Below are 27,175 nucleotides of genomic sequence, written 5' to 3' on the forward strand. Positions count from 1 at the left end.
TTTCAGTTTTACTACTTCAAAGAAGCCGCCGAAGGACAGTATTGATCACAATATACTTACTGACAGAGGGGCCGTGTCATCTTCATGGCATCTGAACAAGAGTAGAAGGTGCCCTGAAAAAAAACACATCGACCTCAACTTAGTTCCAAACAAAAAATTTGGTAGATCTGTTTCCTTTAATCCTGATAATACTTTCAGTGAACAGTAATTAGAGTAATCTTCAACGGTTAGCCACGCAAAGTGTAACTTTTAATAACACTGTCAGAGATTCTAAATGAATTCACATTCAATATTTTGAATAATCTGGGGAAAAAACAGACCCACAACACGACGGCTGTATTTAAAGTGCCATTATAAGAGATCAAGTTAACACTCTTCTTGAATTAAAGGATTAGTTTTGGCACTCCAGAGAACACACACACACACACAATGAGGAGTTAAAAAATTATCAAAAATTTGAAAGCAACATAGGTCTCCACTTTTTTCGCCAGCCACTTTTAACTATTTAGATTTTCCCATCATCACGGACCCCATCTTTGTGGAGCTGACGTCTAAAACTTCCCTATTAACGCGAATGTAAGCTAAAGGCTCCATAATTTTGAAGCGCATATAGTGGAAGAGGCCCATAAGACCGTGACTTATCCTATTATCGTATAAATTAACAAAAAAATTTTAAAAAAATTGCGTTACTTCTCATTATAGCCAACCATAGACCAGGGTAGTGAGGTTTGGAACCTATAGTTCCCAATTATCGTAAATATATAATAAAGATTGCTGTATTTTTGTGGGGCTGGCTTTAGTTGGAGAGTCATTTTTTGTGCAATACCTTGAAGAGCTGCACCCCAATGACGGCAAACATGAACTGGAGGAGGCACGTGACCAACATGATGTTTCCGATAGTCTTGATAGCCACAATCACACATTGTACCACGTGCTGTTAATCAGCATCAAACACACATTACACATGGTTAAACAAACGCCCATCGAACTCAGAGTTAATGGCTCACTAAAATTGTTAATTATGGCTATGGCTCACGGTATAAATAATTTAGTAGAAAAGAGAAATTTAACTCGCTTCTTAGATCTCGCAGTATTAGCCAATGTTTAAACTCTATTCATAATTCTCGCGGTATATAGGAACTTAATTAAAGTTGAGTTGCTGTATTTAATGGTAAAACTAGATCAAAGATTCGTTTTTTAACGTTTTGTTTTTGGTTCTGGACATTGATGATCTTTGCAGCGAGTACAATTAATACAGCTTCACCAAAATGATTTCAAACTGTTAGTGTTAAGACACTGTTGCAAATTAAATTTTAGTTCTCAAGACCTCAGTTTAGCGAAGTTAATTAATCAACATCATTAGCTCAATCGCTTTAAAATCTCATTTTAGTTCAGAACAGTCCAATTAAATGAGTGAGGTTATCATAACCAATTGATCAACATGTTAAAAAGGAAGTATTTATTAGATATAATATTTGTTGTTCACATGTTTGAGGTATGACCTTGAACAGTTGGATGCCAATGACGGCAAACATGAACTGGAGGAGGAACATGACTAGCACTATGTTGCCAATCGTCTTCAGTGCCACAATTACGCACTGTACTACGTGCTATAACCACATATCCCATTTATACAAATAACAAACATCGTTCTATATAGGTAGAGGACAAGTTAGTTTCCAGAAAAATCCAGTCAGAATTGCTAAATTTTTTATGAGACATCAAAAAATCTTATGATTTTCATCTCACATCTTCTCATTAAATATGCAATTATCCCAAAAACAAAGGAGGAGTAAAAAAAATATTATAAGGCCTCACTAAAAATTAAAAAGGAGCCAAAAAGAATTTGAAAAGAAGTTATATCAGCAAGAAAAAAAAACAAAAAATTGGCAGGACCAACATTTTGCGAATTATCTCACAAAATAATTTATTATCCCTATTGCCTTTACAAGCTGCCTGTGGCTTAATAGCAATTATAATGGTGTTGTTCATTTTTTCTTTTTTTTTCTTTTTTTTATTTATCTCACAAAATAATTTACTATCCCTATTGCCTTTACAAGCTGCCTGTGGCTTAATAGCAATTATAATGGTGTTGTTCATTTTTTCTTTTTTTTCTTTTTTTTATTTATCTCACAAAATAATTTATTATCCCTATTGCCTTTACAAGCTGCCTGTGGCTTAATAGCAATTATAATGGTGTTGTTCATTTTTTGTTTAAATCATTAATAATTATGTGACAGACAAATACCACTTTAAAAGCAACGAGAAAAAGCTCACGTAGAGTATTCAAATTTTTCTGATATAATTTTTTTTAACAGATCGAGCTGTATTGCTTTGAAGTTGGTTCAGAGGGAATGCTGTTGGATTTAAAAACCAAAGCGCAAAAACAAGGTTAAGCGTACATACGTAACTTAGAAAAAGTAAGACTTGAAAATAAAAAAGCCAGCTTTTACTCTTCCAGCTTACTATCATCAACAATTGAGTATAAAGAGTCACTACACGATAAACAAAAAACTAAAGTATCCATCAGGAAAAATCTCCATCCAATCATTCAGCCAATTCTCGCGCAGGTATGTTTCAAAAACGGAAATGTTATCGCCTTGTTGTCACATATAGAAACTATACGTTTCACTGAAGACGATATCATTGCCGTTCGTAGGTAGTTAATCATTTTTCTAGCCATATTGTATTATTGCATGAAAATAATAATTCGAAATTTCAAGCCCCATTTTCCATACAAGTTACAAAATTCGTTTCTTAACTATCTGCTTTAATTCTATCTAGTAAAGATATCGGTTGCAAACAAATTAGCAAACAAATCAACAAAAGAAAAAAAGAATGGCTCATTATTAAAAACACCCGTCTAACGTCGGGAAATTGCTCTCGGACGAAAAGTGGGCGCTCAATTCTAATGTAGCATGCCTTAACGAAGATGCAAAAATTTTCACCAGAATGCTTTAAATAATGCTATTAGAGCTTATTATAAAGCATATTTTTTTATAAAATATACATTTTTATAAAATCAATTATGGCGCACTTTTCATTTGACTTTCAACGGTAAGCTGCCGCTAATCGAGTTCAACTGTTTAAAATTGTGAGCAGGAGAAAAAATAAATCACTCAAGATTCAAGCCAAGAAAAAAGTCAACCGAAAAGTTTAGCCGGTTAAGCATTTTTTTGCATAAAAATGCATACTTCACTACAATAACTGCTTCAAATTTCGTTTGATAGCAATTAAACAAGTTGGTATGTACCTTATTATGAAAAATATGCAATTATATTGGGTAACAAATTTTGAACCGATAATAGTATTTTATCTCAATTATTGAAGCGGTAGGTTAGCTGACCTTGAGACCCTTGACCCTGTTGACACTCCTGAGAGGACGCAACACCCTCAACACACGCAGAATCTTCACCACTGAGATCGCGTCCGAGCTAAATACCAACAATGCTATCATTAGTACATGTTTTGTAACTCAAATATTCAAATAGTAATTTTTTTAAAAAATCTAGTTATAATTCTTTTTTCATTTTTTCACCTTACAAATTTAAAAAAATGATTCCGACGGTTAGGTCGCGAAATCCAGATACCCATACGCACTACAATTGAAAATTTAAACCCAACTTATAATTGTAATTTTTTGTACATGACAAAGGAGCTCAGTAATTATACCATGCCAATCTAGATTTTAGTTATCTTAATTATATGGTAGACAATGAAAAAAGTGCAGTGAAGCAATGACGAAGATAACCTAGCAAATATAGATATGAGAGAGACTCCGACGACAAGGATGTCGAGGAGATTGAAGCCACTGCGACAGAAGGCGCCAGGGTGCAGGATGAAGCCATAGGCTGTCACCTTCAGCACTATCTCTGTTGTGAACACGCAAGTGAAAAAGTAGTCGAACCAGTTCAAAATCTAAACAACACACTCAACTTATTTGAACCCTGTCAACCCCAACAATATTTTCAGCCATAGCATAACGTCTCAATTTGAACAAGAGCTAACGAAGCTAACAAATATGTTACACGCCAGTAGCAAAATTGTCAAAATTTTTTTTTTCGATGCAGGATTTTCAAGCTCCATACAAAACGTAAGTGTTTTATAATTGACTATAACGGATTTCTGTTTTTTCATGCCATGCCGAAGATTTCAGACCTCCATTGACGACCACAAAGTGCCTTCCGCGGCGACTCGGAGATTATATTCCCTCGAGAGGCGGTAATAGGGTTGTAAAGTAAAAAACAGGTCGAATCAACCGGCTTTGTTTAACTTGATCGTGTGGTAATTTTTTTCAAAACATTTGTAACAACAAATGATTCACTGCTAATATCACCATTTTTATCGATACTGCTCCCGCAATATTTACCTGGAAGGTAGAGGACATTACTTTATGAATGGTCAAGAAAGAGAAATTGTATAATCCATCTTAATAATCAGAAATTGCGTATTTTTAAAACCTTAAACTGAAGTTCATTCTTATTTTCTTAAAAAACCATTCATGGGCCATTAATGAGATCCAATTGATTCATCGCTATGAAGTGAGAACGGTGTCAAAAATCAAGTTTCAGAATTATCGTTTGACTTCTCATTTTGATCTGTTACATTTACATCACTGAATAATTTATAAAAGACCATTCTCATTTTCCAGCTGAAAAAAAGTGGGTACCATAGATAATTTACAACTGTCACCTTCTTCATATAAATCGGTCATGATTTAAGTCAGCTCTGATTTGATGATTTAAGATTGAGATAGGATGAGTCAGTACTTATACTACAGGACTAAGGGTCCGGACAATCAATTGTTATAATAAGTACAGAGAAAGGGTTAAAGTTGACCTCATTTCGAGCTGATTTGGAATTGACGGAGTCTTCAGCTGCTAGGAGTGAACTGCTGACCATGATACAAACTAGAGTGAAGTTTCCAAAGTAGGGATGGTTGATTATCGTGTGACAGAGACGCCGCACTCTGAAACAAAAGATAATCAATGACGACAAAAGAATGCAGAAATCTTACTGTAGAACGATGGTCATCCATAATTGATATTTTTAGTATGTTATTTGATATTTTTAGAAAAAATATTATTTTAGATAATATTTAGATATGCATATTTGAAAATGCTAGCCTCAATTATTCAACCAAATCGGCAACTAAAATCACTGCCAATACGAAAACAAGCATTAATTTCCACACAGACGAAGTTATATGCACTGGAAAAGAAAACACCCCAGATTAGTAAAAACTTTCATGGGTATAGAAATTTGAGAGGTTTAATAGCAACCAATCAGATATATGCTATACGGTCTCTATTTAGGAGAGTTTATGTCTGTAGTTTTTAGGTTGTGTTGAACTAACGGGTTAGTCTTTGAGAATATGAAGAGACTGGACTGTTCAGGAATGGGTTTGACTTTGGTCTTGACTTTCTCAATGTCACTCATCCTCCGAGGTCTCGCACCCACTGGCATGTCCACTTCGCCTACAACATTAACAGGTCTCATCGAAAAGGGATAATTGTTTATTCTGAATGTAATATATAGGCTTTCTCAAAAAAATGTCTCTTTACTTTTAGACTCGTCCTCCCACTTGAATGCAGCTATGGCTGTTTAATTTGCTATATTGCAGAGTTTACATAGTTGCAGAGAGTGACGTGACAATTTAACCATTTTCATTATACCCAATGCCAACTTACCCAATTCACTTTGATCGTTTTGTTCAATAAATCGATTGCAAGTCAGAAGTCGCTCTTTCAAAAATGTTATACTTAAGCGGATAATTTTAATCCCATATTCTGTCGTGATAGTTTCATACCAAGTCCCACAGGCCGCTGCGGTATGGCCCTTAGATATTTTGATGCTAAATAGTCGTTCTGGTAAATTTCAAAAAATAGGGTAGAACAAGACAAGCAGGACAAGACCTGACCTACAATTCAAAGAATTTTCATTGACTAAACAGAAAAACTAGATCTAGATCTAGATTAGACTATAAATTGATTGAGAAAACCTTTAAAAAAACCAATAAAAATGAAAAAAAACAGTAAGAAACTATAATAAGATTGCCGAATGTGAACAAACAACCAATAGCCCGAAAGCGACATTTTGTTCCAACACAGTTTTCTCACTAAACTTTAAAATTAGAGAAAAAAATCACACCGCAAAACCAATCGCTTTTTCATTCCACTTCCTGTTTTGGTGTGAACAAAATCATCCCTTAGATTTGATTTCCAGAACTAAAAATCATGAAAATGTGTGAACAGATATTAAGCAACACATCTGCCGGAAAAACTCCGGAAGCAACTCGAAACGTCGGGTTTTCCCAAACATAACCCTTATTGCAGATGAAACCACTAACATTTGCCAAATAACTACTATTCTTTGCCTCACCACAGTCAAATATAAACCACTGTTGTACTAATTTCAACATCGTCACAATTGAAAAAAGCAAAAAATTAACGTCATTCAGAAACAGACCGGGGTGAATATTCACGAAATAGCCGGCTTTTAAAAACATCTGAAATCTGATACATTAGGAAATTATACGGCAGATAACAATCTAGGATAGAAACTGAGCTGAAAACAAGTTCAGTTCTCGGGAAAAAATGACTCGTCTTGGCGCCATAGCATTTTCAAAAAAACAATCAACACTTCTCTCATGTTGGAGACATCTTAGCAAAATGACTTCAAAAAATGACTTCAAAACTTAAAATTTATGACGAAAAAGACAAGAAAACAAATAGTTCATAAGAAAAAACCTCTATTAAAAAACAAAAAGACAACATATACGACCGGCGAACGGCTGGCTTTGCTGGCAAAAAAATAACGTCATTCAGAAACAGACCGGGGTGAATATTCATGAAATAGCCGGCTTTTAAAAACATCTGAAATCTGATACATTAGGAAATTATAGGGCAGATAACAATCTAAGATAAAAACTGAGCTGAAAACGAATTCAGTTCTCGGGAAAAAAAATGATTCGCCTTGGCGCCATAGCATTTTCAAAAAAATAATCAACACTTCTCTCATGTTGGAGACATCTTGGCAAAAATGACTTCAAAAAATGACTTCAAAACTTAAAATTTATGACGAAAAAGACAAGAAAACAAATAGTTCATAAGAAAAAACCTCTGTTAAAAAACAAAAAGACAACATATACGACCGGCGAACGGCTGGCTTTGCTCCAGCTAGCGAGCAGTAGCTAAAAGTGGGCTAGGGATCTTTGCTCTAGACTGAGTGAGGCGGAGAAGAGTGCACGCGCTTGAGGCGAGCGGTTAGGGGTTAAGTGCAGAATTAAGTGGAGGGTCGGAGAGCGCGCGTGTGTGTGTGTGTGTGTGTGTGGGGGGGGTGAAGTGGGAGAGGGTCAAACTCTAACAACACCCTTTGAATCCACAAATTTTTGCCTTTTACACTGTTTCAGTTGATCGCAGACTTAGAGAGTAGAGAGCCACAAGGCTCTAAAGGCACTGAATGCCCTCCAGCTTTTACCGTTTAATCCAATTTTTCAGGAAAACTCGAATGGTCAGACAAAAAAAACAATAGGACAAAAAGTTGGAAGAAAAAAATCTTATGAAAAAGTCCGGAAGGACTAAAATTAACGCTACAAACTTTGTTTGAGAGAAATTAATGAGTCATATCAATTAAAATCATCATAGTAATTTCAACAAGTTCCCATTGCTGAACCTTTTTCATACAGATCAACAGCAGAAGAAAAGAAAATAAAAAAAAACATAAAAGGAGAAAAAGGTAAACACTTTCAATTTCTTAACAATTCAAAAATGCACAACAAATGAAACTATAGTTTTTAACTCAGCATAAATACGTACAATAACATCAGAAAAAAGGCCAGAGGTTACAATGTGGAGTTTAAAGACACATCTTACAAAAAAACGTTTTGAAAAATGAAGGTACAAACCGTCAATCCGAGAAACATTAAAAAAAATTTAAAACATTAGAATAAAAAACAGAAAATCGAATGAAATTAAGTGAAATTGCATCAATAATACCTCACGTCAAAAACAAAGTTATTCAATGAGACAATTATTGACCGGACGTCGTTATATACAGTCATCTATATCATATAAAAAATAATCCGTTTTAAGATCCAAAAATAAAAAAATTATTGAAAAAAGTCAAACATTAACTAAAAAATAGGAAAATATGAGTCGATTTTGCACATGAAACGCTATATTAGGCTACAAAAAAAAATTCTTATATCAGTTTCAGAGCTTTACATATTGATGCAGCGTGAATCAAAATTTATTTAAAAAAAACATTCTAATAAGCAAAAAATCGAGCTAAAGCAACAAAAACACGGCAAAAACGGTTATCTATATGCGCCATTCTCTCAGAAACAATTTTTGAGGTCAAAAAGACATTCTCTGCACGCGCATTAACAAATACTTTTTTTTTAAACTTTTCCAATAATTTTCAATAATTTGCTCAATATTTTGAGTTTGCTGATATTACTTACCATCATCTTCGGGCTCTTCACCATCTGGAGCCAAGTGGGATTCGGCTAAATGACCGTTCTCTGCAAACTCGTCCCCATCAATTGGCTCCCCATTAACACCTGACTCAGAACTTTTCACTCCACTAATGGCTGCTATCTCCTTGTCTTCCTTCTTCTAGAACAATAGAAACATGTTAAATAAATCATTAAAAAATTAATTTGTACAAATGGTTCCCTATTATTCTGAACTGTAATTTATTCCTTGGAGTACCAATTCATTACATTATTCTAATGCAGCTCATTTTAGTGACTTCAATGAATTCTAGTGATTAAATGACTATTAAAAAGTACGCAGAGGCAAAAAATTGAGCATCGAGTTTTTTTCATTAAACAGCGTACTAGTTAATTTGAAATGCTCTAAAGTTTTGAGTAAGAATGGTTTAGGATGCTTATAAAAACAATAAAACCAAACAAAATCCTAGTCGCTAGTCATCTGACAACCATATTATTTTAGAATGATATCGATCATTTTTAGTTTTGAAATGTCACAGCACTCGACTACAGTCTTACTGTTGTGATGTGATTTAATTCGTCTAAGCTGAACAGAGACTGAACACACGTTTTTGTTCACAATGACTCTCAAACAGTAGTCGTTAAGCAAATCTGGTGCAAGGTGCATGTTTTAGAGCAACTTCTTCACCTTTCGTTTGCAGGAGTTCAAAAATAATTGGTACTTTCAACTTTCATCATCTAATTAAAGAGAACTCTTTCTGAAATTGAAATTGGCTCGGCAACACCCCCCCCCCTCCCTGTGTTTTCCTCACCGCAACCTCCCATTTGTCATTTAGAGGCATTCAAATGTAACACTATGTGCAAAAAAGATTGAGTGTTGCAAATAATATTTACCCGCGAAACTGAGGGGAGGGTCTATCATTAAAAAGACGCAAATAGCAGCGTTATTTCAAAATAAAATTAAAACAGTGAAATGTGAAAACTAAATGAGGTTATAAGAACACGAAATCTGAAATATAGTAGTCAATTATTTTTGACTCCTGCTTTTGTTGAACTTGTGTGTTTGTGCATTAAACAATGATTGCTTTTTATTTTTAACTGAGCATACAAGGTGGCATTTTAATTGTACAACAACAATGTTCTACCTTTTCTTTCATTTCCTTTTCAGATAATGTATTTGAGACAAAACAGGAAACGTGAACGATAAGACAAAGACAACACAACAATACGGATATTGAAAAGGTTTCGATAGTTCTTAACGTTTGATGAATTTTTCAAACTAGAAAGACGCTTTTTGCAATGTATTAAACACGTTTCAGTAAATAGCGAAATGTTTGCAAGTTCGATTAGCTGAAATTAGACAGTTCTTTTGCGATGTGAACAAACGCTTCAGTATATGACGTAAGCTTCTTAATTTTGATGTTTATCAAACTAAAACCAAGATTTTTAATCCATTTGAGGCGTTTCAATAATAGTATAGTGTTTCAACAGCGGAGCAATATGGTGATAGGAAAAATAATACCCAATATTTTACGTCATTGTTGTAATTATCAGAAAGACTATTTCGCACAATAATACCTTAGACAATTTATGGTGTAAGAAAATATATTTACCAAGTTTTAAATGTACGACTAGTAAATTTGGCCGAGCTATATAAAAACAAAGCATGAATCAAAACGAAATAAGTAAAAATCAAAAATTAATCTTATAAACTGTATTAACAGTGGTGATGTTTGGTGATGTATAGTGAATTATTTACTCATAGTGAAATGCTGTTATTCTCAGAACAGATATTTGTGTAAAATTACAAAACATATTGGGTTATAAATTATCACTTCCACCCGCATTAGCACCAAACCCACCAAACAACAGATCTCTTACCAGAGATTCCTCTTCTTCCTGTTTAACATAACAGTCCTCAAGACTTTGATTTTATTACCTGTTCAATCCAGATTTTCTCGAGAATAATTTTGATCAACTTTTCAAAATATCAACTATTTAGAAACTAAATAGAAGCTTTAATTCGAGAAAGAACAGCACGAGCATTTGTTTCTTGAACTTTATAAACAATAATGGTTCATTGCTGAAATGTTCTTTTTTTCACTCAGTGATTCGAATTATATTGAAGCTTGAGACCGCCTGGATCAACTTTTCAAAATATCAACTCTTAAATAGAACTTTCAATTCAAGTAAGACAACGCGAGCATTGGTTTCCTGAAATTTATATAAACATTTCTATTTATCACTCAGTGATTCGAACTATATTGGAGCTTTAGACAGCCTGAGGATTCAAAAGATTTAAGTTGAAGAGTTGATCGACAACAATCCTAAAGCGTCACTGTGCATCGAATTGCATATCGAATTCTATTCGATAATTTAAAACTCAATTGATCAGGTCATTTAGCATAATCGTAATTGGATACGAGCTCATTATTGTCAACAGGACATACGTTTTACCATAACTAGCGTTCTTCAGCCGCAATAGAAAATGATGGAACCAAATATGAAAATAGGGCATTGAAGCCCAAGTTCATTCGACCCGTTCTATCAAATTCGCAGCGAAGGTTTAGGAACAAAATATTTGAACGCCAGTAAGGGTTAAAAAACGAAAAGAAGTAAATTATTGTTTACAGATGAATTGCACGAAAAAAATTTAATTCATAGCACGCGTAAGGCGTATAAAAAAGAAACCACGTACCGTAAATACATGTATGCAAAAATTTTCATAATGCGTGCGATCTTCAATTAACAAAAACACTTAAAAAACCGTATGCAATTGCAACTCAAAATTGCCCAAAAAAGGTGCAGAAAACAAAAACAAAGACCACAAGAATGCGCATGCATTCAAAGTTCCAATTTCAGAGAGCAATTTTTCCCAACTTTTACTGTTACTCGGAAAGTTTTTGAAATGACTATTAGTTCTACTTTAGTTTAATTATAGTTTAATTTGATTGTGATTTTTTTCTCGAAGAACACTGCCAGCGTGGAGGGACACTAAAGAGGAATTTCAACATAATGAGTCAGACATAAATTACAGGGAATATTCGAAATGTGCGCCTCGCACAACAACTTTCAATCCTTTCAATCCATTAATTGCCCATAAGAGAGTTATGAAAAGCAAGTAACAAGTGCATTTGGATTTCAAGGACTGAATTCATTATTTTTAAAAAATATATTGTTAAATTATATTAACACAAACCGACTAACGTCAGATGAATCGATCTCGAACGACAGGCAGGAGCAATTTAATTTAGAGGGCGCGTAGCTTAGAAATGCTTTACGAAATGCTTTACAGGTGTGCAAAGAATTGAGTCAAAGAATATTCTAGAACAAAAACGTAAACGAATCAAGCATAAATTTTGCATAAAAAAGACACACGTATAAAATAATTGCTTCAAAGTTTGTTGGAGAGCAATTAATAATGATGTTACAACATCAATAATGCTGTTTTAGACAGATGAAACAAAATTTTGAATGACAGGTGTGCAAAGAATTGAGAAACTTTGCATTATGTCTGCAGTTTGGACGACTATTTCATTAAAAAGAGACGGGAAGCCTATTTAACTTAAACTGCTAGCTCTTACAAATTTATCAGCTATATCACAAAAATGTTACGATATCAATAAATCTTTGCCCATATTAGATTAAATATATTATCGTATCTAAATTTAAGTTTCCACATATTTTAAGAATGAAAAGCGAGACAAGTGAGACAAATGGAACAGTTTTTGCTTCATTTTCTCCAGTAATTCAGAAAATTGAAAAGAACTATTCAAACAATCAAGTTTAATAGTTTCAACAAGAGGCGAGAAAAAAGACAGGTTCGAATAAAATTCCTCGCCTCAAAAAATCTAGAAAGTTGGAAGTAAAGGAGATCAAATATGTTTTATTAATCATTTCTTCAGTTTTCAAAAAAAATTAAACTGAGGAATTATAAAATGTTTTGCATCTAAATATGTTTTACATCTACAATTTAATGTCAGCCAAATTCTATCTTCAGCTACTAACGAGCTCAAAAGACCGCCAAATGGTCATTGAAAAAAGCAGCAATGCGCTTCTGAAGAAAAAACAAATTACGATAGAAAATAGTATGCGAACTCTAAGTTCATATAACCATTATTTTTTGAAAAATTATCGCCTGGCCTTTAAAATAAATGCTTTTCCATTGAATTTCAATTACAGTTTTGGGACATCTATCATAAATGAAATCACTAGGCCGGTGGGCAGATCAATTTTGAGAGCGTTGTAATTCCCTATTATATATTTTAAACCACAAAATTATCAGGCAATAAGCAATGCCAATGCAAAAAAGCTAGTAAAAAATGACAAGTACATTACATACTGATGACCAATAGTCAAAAATAGATAAAATAGATATTTTATGAAAGAAAATATCAAACTAAATTACTTCACGGCCGTATTATGAAGCGACTCACAAATTGCTCACGCTCACGGTAAAGTAATAAGCGAGAAAGACCTGAGAGAAAAAAAACATGAACTGCATAACGGACTAAGTAGTCTCCAACGACGAATTGTATTGGAGGGAATTGGGGGACAACTCAATTGCACTCTATTTAACCAAGAAAGAGAGAAATTTTGGACTCTCTAAAGAGCCTTAAATTCTCCAACTCAAGTTCAAACTTTATCGCACTGCACAATTATTTTCGGCTGCTTAAAGTTCTGAATGACAGAAAAAAGTCAAGAAATGAAACAAAAGTCACACACACAAAAAGACGAATTGATCAGATATTCAAATCTCAATAAAAAACACCAATAAGGCTAATTGGATCTTTTCTGCTAGCGCCCCCAGTCCTATATAGCCGTTAATTTAGCACCCCCAAAATCTAAGTTTTCGCGAATTGTATGAGCGATACTTGCATTTTATTGAAACAAGAGCGTCTAGGTAGATTGCCGGCACTTGAAGAAGAGTTTCCTTCAAAAAATATAAAAATCGAGCCCTCATTGTAACCGATAACACCAAAAATGAAATAATGCAGAAATTTTTAGTGATGCTTACGTTATATACAACAAATTTTGGTTGAAATGCCTAGCACTTTCAAACTAAAGCTATGCTAGCTTTTATTAAATGCATATTGTTCATGTATGTTTATGCATAAAGTTACTTAGCTTTAATAGTATGTTTAAACATGTATAAATGGGGGTGCCCAACTAAGCGGGGGGGGGGGGAAGCAGAAAAGATCTGGCTAATTTTACTGCTACAAACTTTGCTAAAATTGAAAAAACAAACACTTTGATCATATAGTCCCCTAAGAGGAGCAGTAAAAATTAAAATGTCCGGTTCAATGTTTTTTTGATAGTGCGTACAATAACAGTAGGAAAAACGAACTGTCCCCACGGGTGATTATGTTTCTAGTGATTATGCTCCCAATACCGGAGACTCGACCCCAGCCCAACAGTTCTTACACGATATAGACCTGTTTATTTGAGCGGTATAAATGAGAGAAAATTTGTGATAGACCACATGAAAAGAAAGCATAAAAAGTTTAGACATGAAAGGTTAATTTAAAGAGATAGAGGTTGCATATATCTACGATTGAATAGCCCAGACGATTGCACTGAAGCGGCAACAACATTCTATATTCATATTTATGCCTTTGTATGTATAAACAACTACAAATCTGCAGACTCAGAAATATAAGCAACCTAAATGTATATGAACTAGTAGCCAAAACGGCACTTTAGTGGATCCATTCAAAACAAGTCTTCTTTATCGAATGACACCCCCACCCACTTTATTCTCTTTTGGTGCAGAATACTTCATAAGAACAAAAAGTCAATACAGCAAATGAATCCCCATCCCCTCCTCCCCCACTTTTTTGTTTCACAAAATTTGTGAACCGAAAAGTCAATGCAGCAAATGAATTGCCGATATCTGAAGATATTCTAAGTATAACTACAGAAAGAATAGATCCACGAAATAGCATGTCTGGAACCGTATCTTTGATGGGCTGAACAACAGATCAAAATCAGATAAGATTATACCTATTTTAGAGCCACAACTTACAAATGGTAAATAACTTGACAATTAAGCAGAATCGTAAATGCAATCTGGCGCTTACCTACAGATCCAAATCAAATGTTATCGATTGCATGAAATTTTATTCCAATCTTACCAATTAATGGTCTGTTCTTGAAATATTGCTACATGTATGCAGAAACATCTCTATGTTGCGATATTTTTGAAGATTGGTTTTCGCGATTCAACGTACAAAGAAACAGTTCCAAGAACTCCTCAAAATAATTTTTGGATCTATTCTGCCCCCCCCCACCGGGGGGGGGGGGGGGGGGTTGGGGTTTGTACCCCCACTTATCACAATTTATTTATTGATATTTAGCACATTACTGTGTAAAAAAATAGCACGTGCACTTGGGGGCGTAAGAGTTATATGCCCACTCAACTGAAGGGGGTGGCAGAATAGATCCCAATTTTCTAGGACAAAGTGTATATACTCACTAGCGGTCTCCTTCGATCGGGAGCTACATTAGTGCTGGTCTTGCGAGAACATGAAGTCCCGTTAGAGCTGCGAGATACTTTCCTACTCGGAGGTTCCTTCAAGTCAACCAATGAAATAATCATTACGTCATTAACACTATTACGTCACTCAGACCATTGCATCACCAAACTCGCATTTTCAAGACTTTGGACTTGAATTTCATGGGTCATTACACTTAAATAAAGCGAAATGATGAAATAATCGAACATTTGAAAAACCACTTCCCATATTGCTCATTTCGATGCTCATTTCCCATATTGCTCATTTGGATGCTCAATTGCATGTTTTGGCTTTTCTCGAACTCTCGATGATTCCAAATTTATAGGACAGACTATCCATAATGCGTTTTGATAATGCTACGCTTTTGGAAACGCATTATAATAGACGAAATGCTGAACATAATAGAAGAAATAACCGGTTTTGTGTGAAATATGATACTTTATACGACAGATTTTTTTATTGAACGGGTCAGAGTTTAATGCGACAACTCATAGTTAACTTTACCCAACCCCTTTTCTATTGTACGTATCACTTAGCCGTGTACAGACCACAAAAATATCATCCACTGGAGTAGATATTAGGTGGGTCCTAATTCTATATAACTTTCGTTTAAGCGAAAGTTGTAGAACGAGCAGGGGGCATGTGAACAGGGTCAAAAGGGCCCAACTAGTTTTCACAGGGCAGAGTATTATAATTGCGAAATTAGTTCTTTCTATCATAAAATGTGATTGGTTCAACTACATGAAATGGTGCGTAGGAAATAGAGCATTTGATAAAGTCACTATCTTGGTGATCAAATGTCGGCAACGCAGCTGATCAAATGAATCAAGTGATGAAAACAGAGCAGCAGCAGGAAAACGAGTTCTATGCTTTATTATAATGGACTGGACATCAAATGGTCATAAAAGCCGCACATAGAGAGCCAGTGAACGCACAAAATGAGAGATCACCAAGCGCAACTTATTTCAAACTTAGAAGAGCCAAGCGAACCAAATAGATTTAATAGGCAAATTAAGAAAGCTATATGCAAAGATCAACTTGCTCATGAAAAAATTGGTAGCAATATGACAAGCAAAAGGTCAATAATAAAAATGAAAGCCCTCCCAATGAACGGGCATTTCCATTGAATTTGTTTACAAATATCAATCCCAATAAACTTTGTACAGTGTATTTAAAAAGGTAAATTTTTGGGTAAAAATGATTCTCGTTATTTTGCTATTCACCGTGATGCACTCAAAATAGGCAGGGTTAAAGGACGCCATTAAATACAATCAGGTTTTCATATGAAAAAAATGAAAAAATGACAAATGACTAGATGAAATTAGCCTCTAAAACAGCAGCATAAATAATTAAATAGTTTCTGACCTTTTTGGCAGCGTCCGCTTCTTCCTGAGCATTTGAGAGAGAATCAGCATCTGCTAAATTGTCCACAGCGATAGCCAAGAAGACGTTTAGAAGGATGTAGTTGCCGCAAATGAAGAGAACTATGAAGTAGATACAGGCCACGAAGCCAAGGTCACGGATTCCTCCCATTGATTCGATTCCATTGTACATGACCTCGTTCCAATCCTCTCCCGTTAAGATCTGCATGTATCAATTAGGAATTCAGAGAGCCCGAAATTAAACAAGATCAGATGTGGGTAATGTTAACACTTCCTACCATAGATGCACCGGGGTATTAATTTGACCATTTTTATTTTTTTTTATGTGTCTTGATCAAACAGTACTTTTTCAGAATGAGATTTGATCTTAAGATGTATCGATGACTTATGAAGCTGATACTATCGCTTTTAAAGGTGCTTAACTCACTAACGGGACAAATATCCCAACCCTGTTTCTAAAAAAACAATCCGGGCGGATTTATTCCCTACGAGAATTCATTTCGGGGTTTTATTTTCTGAGGTTGAAGGTTTTTGCCCTGGATCTAGGGGTCAGAAAAACGTAAAAAGAGTATTCATACTCAAATATTTTTGTATGAGCAGGTAGACGTACCTGGAACACAGTAACAAGAGCCTGCCAGAATGTGTCGAAATTGCTCCTTGGTTTCTCTTCATTGTCATTGAGACTGTTGAACTTTCCTCCGAACACCTGCATACCGAGAAGGGCGAAGATAAGTATGAACAAGAACAGCAGGAGTAGCAGAGACATGATGGATCTGAGGGAGTTGAGTAGAGAAGAGATGAGGTTGCGAAGGGAGGTCCAGTACTTGGTCACTTTGAAGATCCTCAGCAATCGGATACACCTGGAAATCAAAAACAGTACACTTCAGTGCTCTCTTAGAAAAAATGACTTCGGCATTAAACGTCCAGACATCTCAAAGACTAGCAGTCTAACGAAGGAGGTTATCAACTTTGACATGAAGTAAACGCAACTTCCAGTGAAATTAACTTTTTATCCCCTAAATATAACCAAAATTGGATCTATTCTGTTTCGGTCCCCTAGCTTAGTAGGCATATAACTTTTACGACTTCCCAGGCGCACGTGCTATTTTTTACTTAGTAACGTGGGGGCAAAATCATGAAGTCAGAGTTAGGGAAGTACATAAACTGGGGGCTTCTTGAATAGAAAAATGTTTTCGATACCATTTGTGCCCCCCCTCCCCGAACTTAGTGGGTGCATATTATTTGCAAGCACCAGGTGCACGTGCCATTCTTGGGGGGTGTATAACGTACTGGGGGGTGGGGGACGGAACAAATCCTTTTACTAATTAGAAATGAGGCAGTAACTGTAGATTTGAAGATTTGAGATAGAGTTTCTTTTACCTGAGCACACTGACACCGATGGCTGGCATTAGCTTTGCAGACATGAGGACTAGTTCTAGAATGGATGTGAAGACAACGACAGTGTCGAATCTGTTGAAGAGAGAGACAAAGTATGTGTCCAGTCCCAGACTGTACATTTTGAGCAACATCTCTGCTGTGAAGACACACACGAACAGCACGTTTGCAAACACTAAAAATAAATATACCTTCATGACCCGCGCAGTGAGAGATAGATTATCTCAATAATACGAAGCAGAATTAATTCATGCAATGGTTTCATTCATTGGGATAAAATCAGCATAGACAAAGCACATTATAGGCTAAAATACACTTAAGGTAAGTCAGAAAAGTGATTTTTTCCCTTTGTGCCCCAGCACGTTATGCACCCCCCCCCCCCCCCCTCATCATCATGTAAAAATATGGCACGTGCGTCTGGCTGGGGGTGCAAATAATATGCACCGACTAAGCGGGGGGGGGGGGGCACCAACGGAAAAGATCCAAAAAGACAAGTAATGCCGCAAAAAAATTTGATCGAAGCATTAGAAACGATGCTCTAGTTATACCAATTGATCAACCTTGAAAGTTGATAATGTGCTGATGAGAAACTACTGATTATTGTTATGGCGAAGGCAGCAAACCACTTACATTGACAAGTTTCTTGCAGTTCCGACTGTCCATGATGCTCGGATGCTAAGACGAATGTATTGCAAAACACCATGACAATGATAAACCAATACATTGCTGAACTCTTCGTTATCTGCAGACACTTTTTCCTGCACGCTTTGTTGGCTCTACCGAATGACTTCATCTTCTGGTTGAGCCATTTAAACTTTGGAACTATCTCTTGGCTGCCAGTTTCATCGCCTGTTTTCTCTGACGAATTATCAGCATCTCCTATCAAAATTAATCAAAATATTTACTTCAGTGTTTTGTAGAATTGATATCACATTTAAAATGGTGCGTTCGTACTTTCGTGATAAACTCTGAATGTAATGAAAATTTATAGTGAGAGTAAAATTTCACACAAGTGGGAGTAAACTTAGTACATAGCGGATAGTATGCAGATTCACAAACTGCAGCATATGTTAAAAAATGACTACTTCTGTAGGAAAATCGGCAAAGGTGTTAATTAAACTATTAGGAAGTGCCCAGAGTTCGGACGTAATATTACTAGTCAATAACCCCTAGATAGCCCCCTAATTGAAATCGGCTGATACTGCAGATGAAGCTCACTATTTGATTAATGTATTCAGAATGAAAGAATTGAAGTTTTAGAAAAGATAACACCACATAAAATCATGTCTTGAAAAATAACGGTCAAATATCAATGCATACAAAAAAATGTCAACTTATGCAATGAACAATGAATAAACACATACCTTTGTCCTCCGGCTCATCGTCTCCATTGACCTCTGAAACAAAAATTTAGTTGGCGGAGCTAATAATCAAAAAATACTAATATAAACAGAATATGGGTCTAATTGTTGTAACATTCTTTTTTTTCAAAATGGGTAAAAAATGCGGGTCCCGCCTTTGTTCTCCAGTCAAATTTTCACTTTGCTTACGCATCGTAGAGAAAAAAATGAAACATCAATTTGTAGCCCTTCGAGGCTAGTTTTGAATATTATTAAAAAAAACTCTAATTGAATTGCAGGTTGGAAAAGGGAAGAGTTTAAAAAATTGAAAGGGAAAAGGAGGAGTTTTGGAGAATAGAGGTTGCGGAGGATAAAAAATTATTAATACAACTTCTAGAAAAATTGTCATTAAATTATACAAATACAATACATTCGATTATATCAATTGGCTTGAAAGCATAACAAGGAGAACATTTCCTTAAAAAATTGGGTTACAAAATTAAAAAGACAAAAAACTAAAAAAAACCTCTTTCTGATCATTTTCGCAACCTTTATCTTTTTACCTAGCATCAATAAAAGCTCTTAGGTTTTTGAAACTCCATGGATTTTTGATTCAACAAAAACGATTTAAGGAATTTTATAGAACCTGGGAATCAAAATGTTAAACAGACAATAAAATTATATAAAAACAAAAATAATTTATTTTCCTTTTTTTGAAACTAACCCTTTCTTTAAAACGATATTTATAAAGTTATTAAAAACCTTAAAATTAGTTTTTATGATTGTGTGCCGGAAACCGCAATCAACTGAACAACAGTGATACTCCACATGTTCAAGAAAACTACAGAAAATAGTTTTTCAAGAGAAAAAGGAAAAACCAAAGAAAATATTGTTTGTCTCTGTCGTCGTTTCCCTGGCTGCTCGACTAAATTTTTTCCACAAAAATGAGGAACTCTATAGCATAGACTATTTGATTCGACGGCAAAGGTATGGGAACATTATTATAAATTATTGAGTTAAGAAAGAGAAAGATTAAAAGTTTTTATAGTTCTTAAAACAAACATTATTTTTCTATGAAAGTCCTTCGGCGCCTGCGCTCAATCTCGAAGACATCTGCCGTGTTTCTCTTGAAGAACGATAATACTGATATGGGACAAAATTCAGCAAATCTTGGAATTTTAGACGAGAGCATCAGAAAAGAATTTGGTGAGAAAGAATGAATATTTGTTTCTTCCCATTCTTCTATTTTAAAATCTGCTGGTTTTTTCTGGTGCGTCTAGTGGCTTTCGAATTAAAACATGCTGTTCGCCAACAGTTGATTATTAATTCAAGTAAACAGAAATTTTGAAAAAGGGGAGATACCACCAGCATATTTTTGCTTTAAAAAATAAAAAAAAATTAATATCAATTTTTTTTTGGAAAAAGTGGAGAGTTGAATGTTGTGGTATATTCTTGTGTAACTGTTTATCGCTGTAACATTCAATCAATTAAGGTTTACGAAATGATTCTTTAAGGGATATTCAAAATTTAACAACAGGAACCAATTGAGACAACCAAAAGTTTTCCGTGTTCAACCTTCTTATTTCAGACTCTAATTTAATTTAGTCTTCAGGCTGTTCAAATGGTTTCATTTTGATTCGCAGTTCAATTTATTGGATTTTGTACAAGTGGCAAAGTTGTTTATTGAGGGATACAAAATTTTTAATTGCTCTAAAATGCCTTAACATACTGACCAAAATCGAGACCACCTGTTAATTGAAAGTTTTATATAACAGTGTTCAGCCACATTGAACTAATCCGGGGAGTTTGTAACAAACAGAACAGAAAAAGTCACTTTAGAAAACAGAACGAAGAAGAACATCATGCTTTGCCAACACTGCAGCCGTCTTCTCATTTTATGTTTGGTTGATTTTAAAACGCACTTTCTCCAGTTGGCTCAACATTGATTGAATCCTTAAAATAGATAATCCATCTACATGAGGCAATGAATTTTTTTAAAAAAGCAGTATTTCAGTACGATAGCTGTGAAATTTTAATGTCATACCTTTTTTTCGATTGGTCACTTTAATATTGCACAGACTTTTTTTCCTGATTTGAAATGCTCAAAATTAGAATTTGGCCGAAGAAATAACTACAAACAGAGTTCTTACCACGAAGACAAAACTTCACATAACAATCAACAACTCTAATTTCCTTATCATGAGTGACATTCTTTGAGAAAAACTTTTCATCGGATTTTGATTCTAACTAAATGGAAGAGATGGCATCTGTTGGGCATATTTGAAAAATAGATCAGAAAACAATTCGATGAAAAAATCAGATATATATTTGTTTGCTACTTTGAGAGTGGTAACAGACCGCTTCACTTTTATTTTGCCAATGAATGTCTGTGTTTCTTTAAGAAAAATTTTCTTTGTGACTGATTGCTCTTGCTGATTATTCTGAGGAACTGGTTTGTTTTGCAAAATAATTGACAATGCATGTGGTTTAATATTTGTTCAAATCATATCAAAATGAGAACAAAGAATAACTTTTCACAAACTTGAGAAGCATGTTGGAACATTCTGTGCTACGCACAGTCTCGCACGAGCCGTCTTGCGTCTATAATTTATCAATATCGCCGTCCCCTTTCCATCTTCGCCGATGGTGCATAATATTTGAACATTGCACACACTGTTGCTACTTTACGATGAACACTATTCTTCGACTATTTCTTCGAAAAGATTCGACTATTTTTGATTTTGTTTCAACAATCGAATACCTGCTTGTGTGATCCAGTCCAGGTAGCCTTTGAGATCCTCCTCCAGTTGGTTCTTCTCCCTCAGTTTCTGGAATTCTCCCCTGGCCTTCGCCTTCTCCCTCTCTTTGGAGAACTCACTACACAACAAACGCAAATTACATTTTGTAGTTCACCTAAAGCCTCTCTTGCCCTATAGCAGATAGTTTGTTTCATGATCGTTTCTGTTACCCCACGCCCGTGCGTTTAATTGCCCCCCCCCCCCCCCCCCCCCCCGTTACAAATTATATGTTGTTATATAACAAGTTACTATGTAAAAATAGCAAGTGCTCCCGGCGGGGGGGGGGGGGGGCGTAAAAGATGGATCTTTTCAACAATTGCCCCCCCTTTGGTACCTAGTAGAGAATCGCCTCCCCTTCTGTGCTATACTTTACCACAATATTAGTTGGCCTACAGTTTAGATAGCCGAAAAATGGTTTAAGCGCAATTGCGGACCGCTGTTCACGGCCATGCCTCTCACGCACTGTGGGATGTAATCCGGAAATCGCGGGTCGGTTATCGCGGCGAAGCCGCGACGCGCGCGAAGCGCGCCCACCGACCCGCCAGTCGGAAATTCTTTTCGCTTTGTATTCCAATTCGGCTAATTGCCCCCTAGCATGGCGCATTTTATTCTATCCATTTTAACACAGTATGAGCATGCACGGATACTTATTACTCGTCTCTGATTGGTTAATAAATCTCTCGCTTAAATTCTATTCAAGAATAGCCCCCCCCCCTTTTGCAAAAGGGGGGGGGGCAATTGTTGAAAAGATCCTAAAAGATATATAAGCCCACTAAGCTGGGGGGGGGGGGGGGGGGCATAATTAGATCCAATACATTATATTTGCTTAATAAAATTTTCTATTCTTTAAGATACACAATTTTATTCCGATGCACGATTTTCATTCAGATAAATCATCTACATGAAAGAAAAGCGATTTTGAAAACAAAGAAATGTTCTGCTCTCTAGACATTGGATTTATTAATCCGTGCATCAGTCAAGCAGTTTCTATTGGGTGGTTATCTTCACCCAGAATATCTCCTGGATGCTTTATCAACCCTGTTAAGCTTCGAACTCACGCCTGCATACTTGCAATTTACTCACAACCGTCTATCTCTACTGCGCTACGCGGGCACGTATTAACAAATGTATTGAGTGGTATCAAACTCAACATATTCTTTCTTTTATAATCGTAGTTGCTCTAGCCGACAGCGCGTATGATAGACAAAATAGGACAAATGAATTCGAATAAATAAATAACACAATACTGAAAAATATCGCATTCGACGCTAATATAATTGACAATTGGAGCAAGTTGATGACCTTAGTGACGGATTAACAGCGAAAAGTCAGCTTCACTATTGTTTTAGGCTTGAAAAACAATCGACAAAACTTACAATCTATAGTTATAATTGCACTAACTTGTCTAATAGAACGAGTTACGTACGTACTATGGTACAAATTAAATGCAATGCAATATGAAGATAGCATAGTTATATGAAAACCCACGATTGTTTATACCTTTCGCAGAGGGTATGAATTGGCCCGACAAGCAATAATAACATTGAACCAGGTGGCCGCCGTATTGGCCGACAGGGCGTTTAGCCGACAACCAAAAAAATGAGCCGACAATTTAAGTAAAATGAGCGATAAAATTAATTCTGAACCTGTGATTGGCCAATTTAAATCACTATTTCGTGAGCGGACAAATATACCGTCATCAACTAGCGTCCCGAAGGTCTAGCCGTGGTCGCAACCTCCCCCCTCCCTCCGTCAGGGGGGGGGGGGAGGTGGGGGTGGTGCGGCCACGGAGAGGCCGAGTGGAGCGCCACCAAACCGCACATCAAAGATAATGGTCCGCCGAACTACTGATTTATGGCCCAATGAGATTTTTTGACCAACTATAAAACTGTCGGCTAAATTTCTCATTTTTTCCTTGTCGGCTAAACGCCATGTCGGCCAATTTTCCTAGCGCCATCGAACCAATATTTTAAAACTGATATCGCTCAAACTGATTTTTGGTAGAACTAAACGGCGATAGACAAATTGGCCGACGGTGGGTTTAGCATGCAACCAGAAACGAGAATTTAAGCCTACAACCCGATCGCACGCTAATTGTAATATTGGTTTGAAGAACTACTGATAATTTGACTCATCAGAATTGAGCTGTTGACTGAATTTCTCATTTTTTCTTGTCAGTTAAAAACCCAAGGCGGCCACTATTCCTAGCACTTGACTGAACACATTTGTGTAACATAAACAGTTCTCAATTATTCACTTCAGGGAAATAATCTGTTTTGATATAGTACTACTATTGTTAATCTGATTAAATGTAAACAACACCAGCACTTAAAACACGTGCACATTTTAAATGCCGAAAGTCTGCAGTGCCATGCCAGAAGTTATACTGCCAGAAGTTGCTACTTAGCAAGCAGTTGACATCCGTTGAATTTCGTCATTTCAAAACGTGCGCGGTTCGTGTTTTAAACATGGTTACGTGACTCTGCAGAAGTCACTACGAAATTCTGATATCTCGGTTCTCGATAAACGCCAGAAATTCTCTAACTTCAAGCAGAGTCACGTAACCATTACTTAGAACTGACCAGCTGCGGGTGTGCATCTGTCGAGGTGTGCATATGAACAACTAACCCAGATAAGACACCCAAGACAAGGTTCATGACGAAGAAGGAGCCGATGATGATGAGAGACACGAAGTAGATCCAGGGCATTGATTTGCCCACTGCGTCATTCACCTGCAACACAACAAAACACAACAATAAACACCCTGCAAGTTTTTTTCAGAACGAGAAATACAGTTGGTAAATAAAACAGAAAAAAATGCATTTATTGGAACATAAATATAAAAATTACGCTTCCGCAAAATCGAATCAGAGTAAATTCTCGGAAAAGCAGAAAATAGTCAAAAATTAAATCAGATAAAAAACTCAAAAATGTTTTCCCGCAGAATTAGAGCTGATTAATTTACCAGGCTACATGGAGGTGCGAATTACTCTCAAATGACAGTCGAACAGTGAGGGAATAGAAACGGGTCTTAAGGATGTGTGTGTGTGTGTGTGTGTGTGTGTGTGTGCGTGTGCATGTGTGTCTGCGTGTGTGTGCGCGCGTGTATGTGTGTGTGTGTGTGTGTGCGCGCTTGTGTGTGTGTGTGTGTGTGTGTGTGTGAGTGCGAAAAACAACAAAAAACATTAATTACGAACAAAACTCAATGTCTTTCATTTGAAGAAAAACTTAGTAACAAGATCCAAAGAGTATCAGACAAAACCTAAACTAAACAAATCAATTTGTACTTTAGTAAAAAGCAGATATGAATCAGATGAGACTAGATAACAAGTCGACAAAAAACACAACAAGTGGCAATGGTCAAATATCCATTGAACTGTTTGAAACCAAATAAAAACCGAAGTCATAACAACCACAAGTTTTCTACTAAAACAATACTACTACACGGAATCACGTGTAACTCTTTGAGAAGCCAGCATCACCTGTGTTAGAGACATTAAGCGGTATGTCATTAAATCATTAAACCACTGATAGATTACTTTTAACCTTACAAAAAATAAAACGAGAACTGTCATTAACAGAACAAAAAAATCTAGTTGACAAAATAAAGTTGAGCAGGAGGCAAAGTTCAAAAATTCACTGATACTTTTTCAAACGAATATATTCAAAGTCATAAGAGCCATTACTTAAAAAAAACTTCTATACAGATTAATTTTTGTGTCACTGGAGAGATGCTGAGACTATTCAAGCAGGGAGACAAACCGACAAACTGACAGAAATAAGGTAAAAAGTGTGGCGAAGATTCAAAATTCATTGATATTTTTCACAAAGAAATATTCAGACATAAGAGCCATTAGTCGTCAACCGAAAAAAATAGTTCCATTAATACCACCATATATAGCAAATGAGACTACTCAAGGTTTCATCAAAAAGGGCATCAATTAAACTTTAATAACATCTATTGTTAACTGAACGTGTAATTGAAATCAGACTTGTCTGTAATCGGGAAGGAATACATTCTAATAATGCTTTTAATAGGACTGTGCCCTAATACAGTTGGGATCACTTTTCAATGTAAAAATTAGATTAGACCAAAACTGGCGTTGTCATCACTGCTCCGCTGCTAAAAAACGTAAATGATACAAACAATTGCGTAATCAAAAATTTTGCGAAAAAAATTATAATATATCAAAAACAAATGAATTTTTGAAAAAACTTGATTTAAATTTAAGTCCAGCGATTGTTAGTCCCAGAACATTCTGTTAGAAGCCGGAGATAAAATAACCCTCATCTGGGTGAAAAAGAAATTTTTAGCATTTTTTATGTCTACATACCGGAAAAGTGCGAAAAAATGGGCTAAAGAAGCATATTTGTTGCTATTTTACTTGAAAATTATGAGAAACTACTAAATAAATATTTAAAAAATTTTAACCAACAAAGTCAGTTCAAGACATTTAGCAAGTCTTTTTTAGCTTTCAAAGTAAAACTAATAACACTATTGTTAACAATTATTTTTCATATTTTTTTAGCAAAATTGATCAAAGTTTGACCTAAAATTACGAGCAATGTGAACAGAACAACGGAAATGAGGCTAATGTTCAAAAAATTTTGAATCCCCCTAACAGCTTGAAAAAAGTGAACTTAAGAAAAATATTTTTAATTTGATATTCTAAGCATGACAAGCTTTTTATTGATACCACACAACTCTGTACAATGAATATATCGATCAACGCAAATTGACTGAACAAGAAACAAACCCAGCTGAGCATATAGTTCCTTCCCCCAATAAAGCGGGTCGGAACAAAAATTTGACCAATAAAAATTCAAATGCAAAAAAAACGCTTTCTCGAGATTATTCCTTTTTGTGTTGCTCTCGAAGTGAAGTCATCATTTTGTTTTACATGTGTTCACGCACAGATAACAAGTGACATGTAAAACTGTGGACCCGTCTGTCGCACATGTACAAGTCTTATCTTTGGCAAATTCCTGACTTTTAATCAAAACTTTTATAACCTCTCCAAGATATTGGTTTGATAAACAAGAATAAACAAAGAGAGGCAGGGCACTTTGGCCCAGGATATTTACACGGGATGCTACTTAAAGCTTCACTGCGAAATGGAGGATACGCACTGCGATTGATGCGATATTGGCGAAAAATGGGAAACCGAGGAGGGGGAGGGGTGTAGGAAAGAATGAAAAATAGAAAACTTAAATTATGAAAAAAGATAGATCGAAACAAAGAGAATGAAAAAGAGAAAAACATGGAAAGAAAATATGGAAGCTCTATTTT

General features: G+C 35.6%; 1 protein-coding gene across 18 annotated transcripts in view; it reads right to left on the reverse strand.

Moving 5' to 3' along the window:
- LOC142336413 (muscle calcium channel subunit alpha-1-like) overlaps positions 1-27,175 on the reverse strand; it is a 140,777-nt gene that overhangs the window by 54,698 nt on the left and 58,904 nt on the right. For 9 of the 18 annotated variants that reach the window (XM_075385221.1, XM_075385223.1, XM_075385220.1 and 6 more), the window contains 17 exons: positions 24,514-24,617; positions 21,849-21,964; positions 19,112-19,144; positions 18,378-18,626; positions 17,733-17,922; positions 16,963-17,212; positions 16,336-16,554; positions 14,931-15,026; positions 10,337-10,354; positions 8,465-8,618; positions 5,357-5,477; positions 4,840-4,969; positions 3,752-3,918; positions 3,347-3,434; positions 1,503-1,610; positions 827-934; positions 61-113 (listed from right to left, as the gene is read on the reverse strand). In XM_075385221.1, the coding sequence (XP_075241336.1) occupies positions 61-113; positions 827-934; positions 1,503-1,610; positions 3,347-3,434; positions 3,752-3,918; positions 4,840-4,969; positions 5,357-5,477; positions 8,465-8,618; positions 10,337-10,354; positions 14,931-15,026; positions 16,336-16,554; positions 16,963-17,212; positions 17,733-17,922; positions 18,378-18,626; positions 19,112-19,144; positions 21,849-21,964; positions 24,514-24,617 (2,204 nt within the window). The remainder of the gene's footprint in view (positions 1-60; positions 114-826; positions 935-1,502; positions 1,611-3,346; positions 3,435-3,751; positions 3,919-4,839; positions 4,970-5,356; positions 5,478-8,464; positions 8,619-10,336; positions 10,355-14,930; positions 15,027-16,335; positions 16,555-16,962; positions 17,213-17,732; positions 17,923-18,377; positions 18,627-19,111; positions 19,145-21,848; positions 21,965-24,513; positions 24,618-27,175) is intronic. The other 9 variants (XM_075385233.1, XM_075385228.1, XM_075385234.1 and 6 more) reach the window with 6 other exon arrangements.

This window comes from Convolutriloba macropyga, chromosome 3 (genome assembly GCF_964194025.1).
Source record: "Convolutriloba macropyga chromosome 3, txConMacr16.3, whole genome shotgun sequence".
Lineage (NCBI taxonomy): Eukaryota > Metazoa > Xenacoelomorpha > Acoela > Convolutidae > Convolutriloba > Convolutriloba macropyga.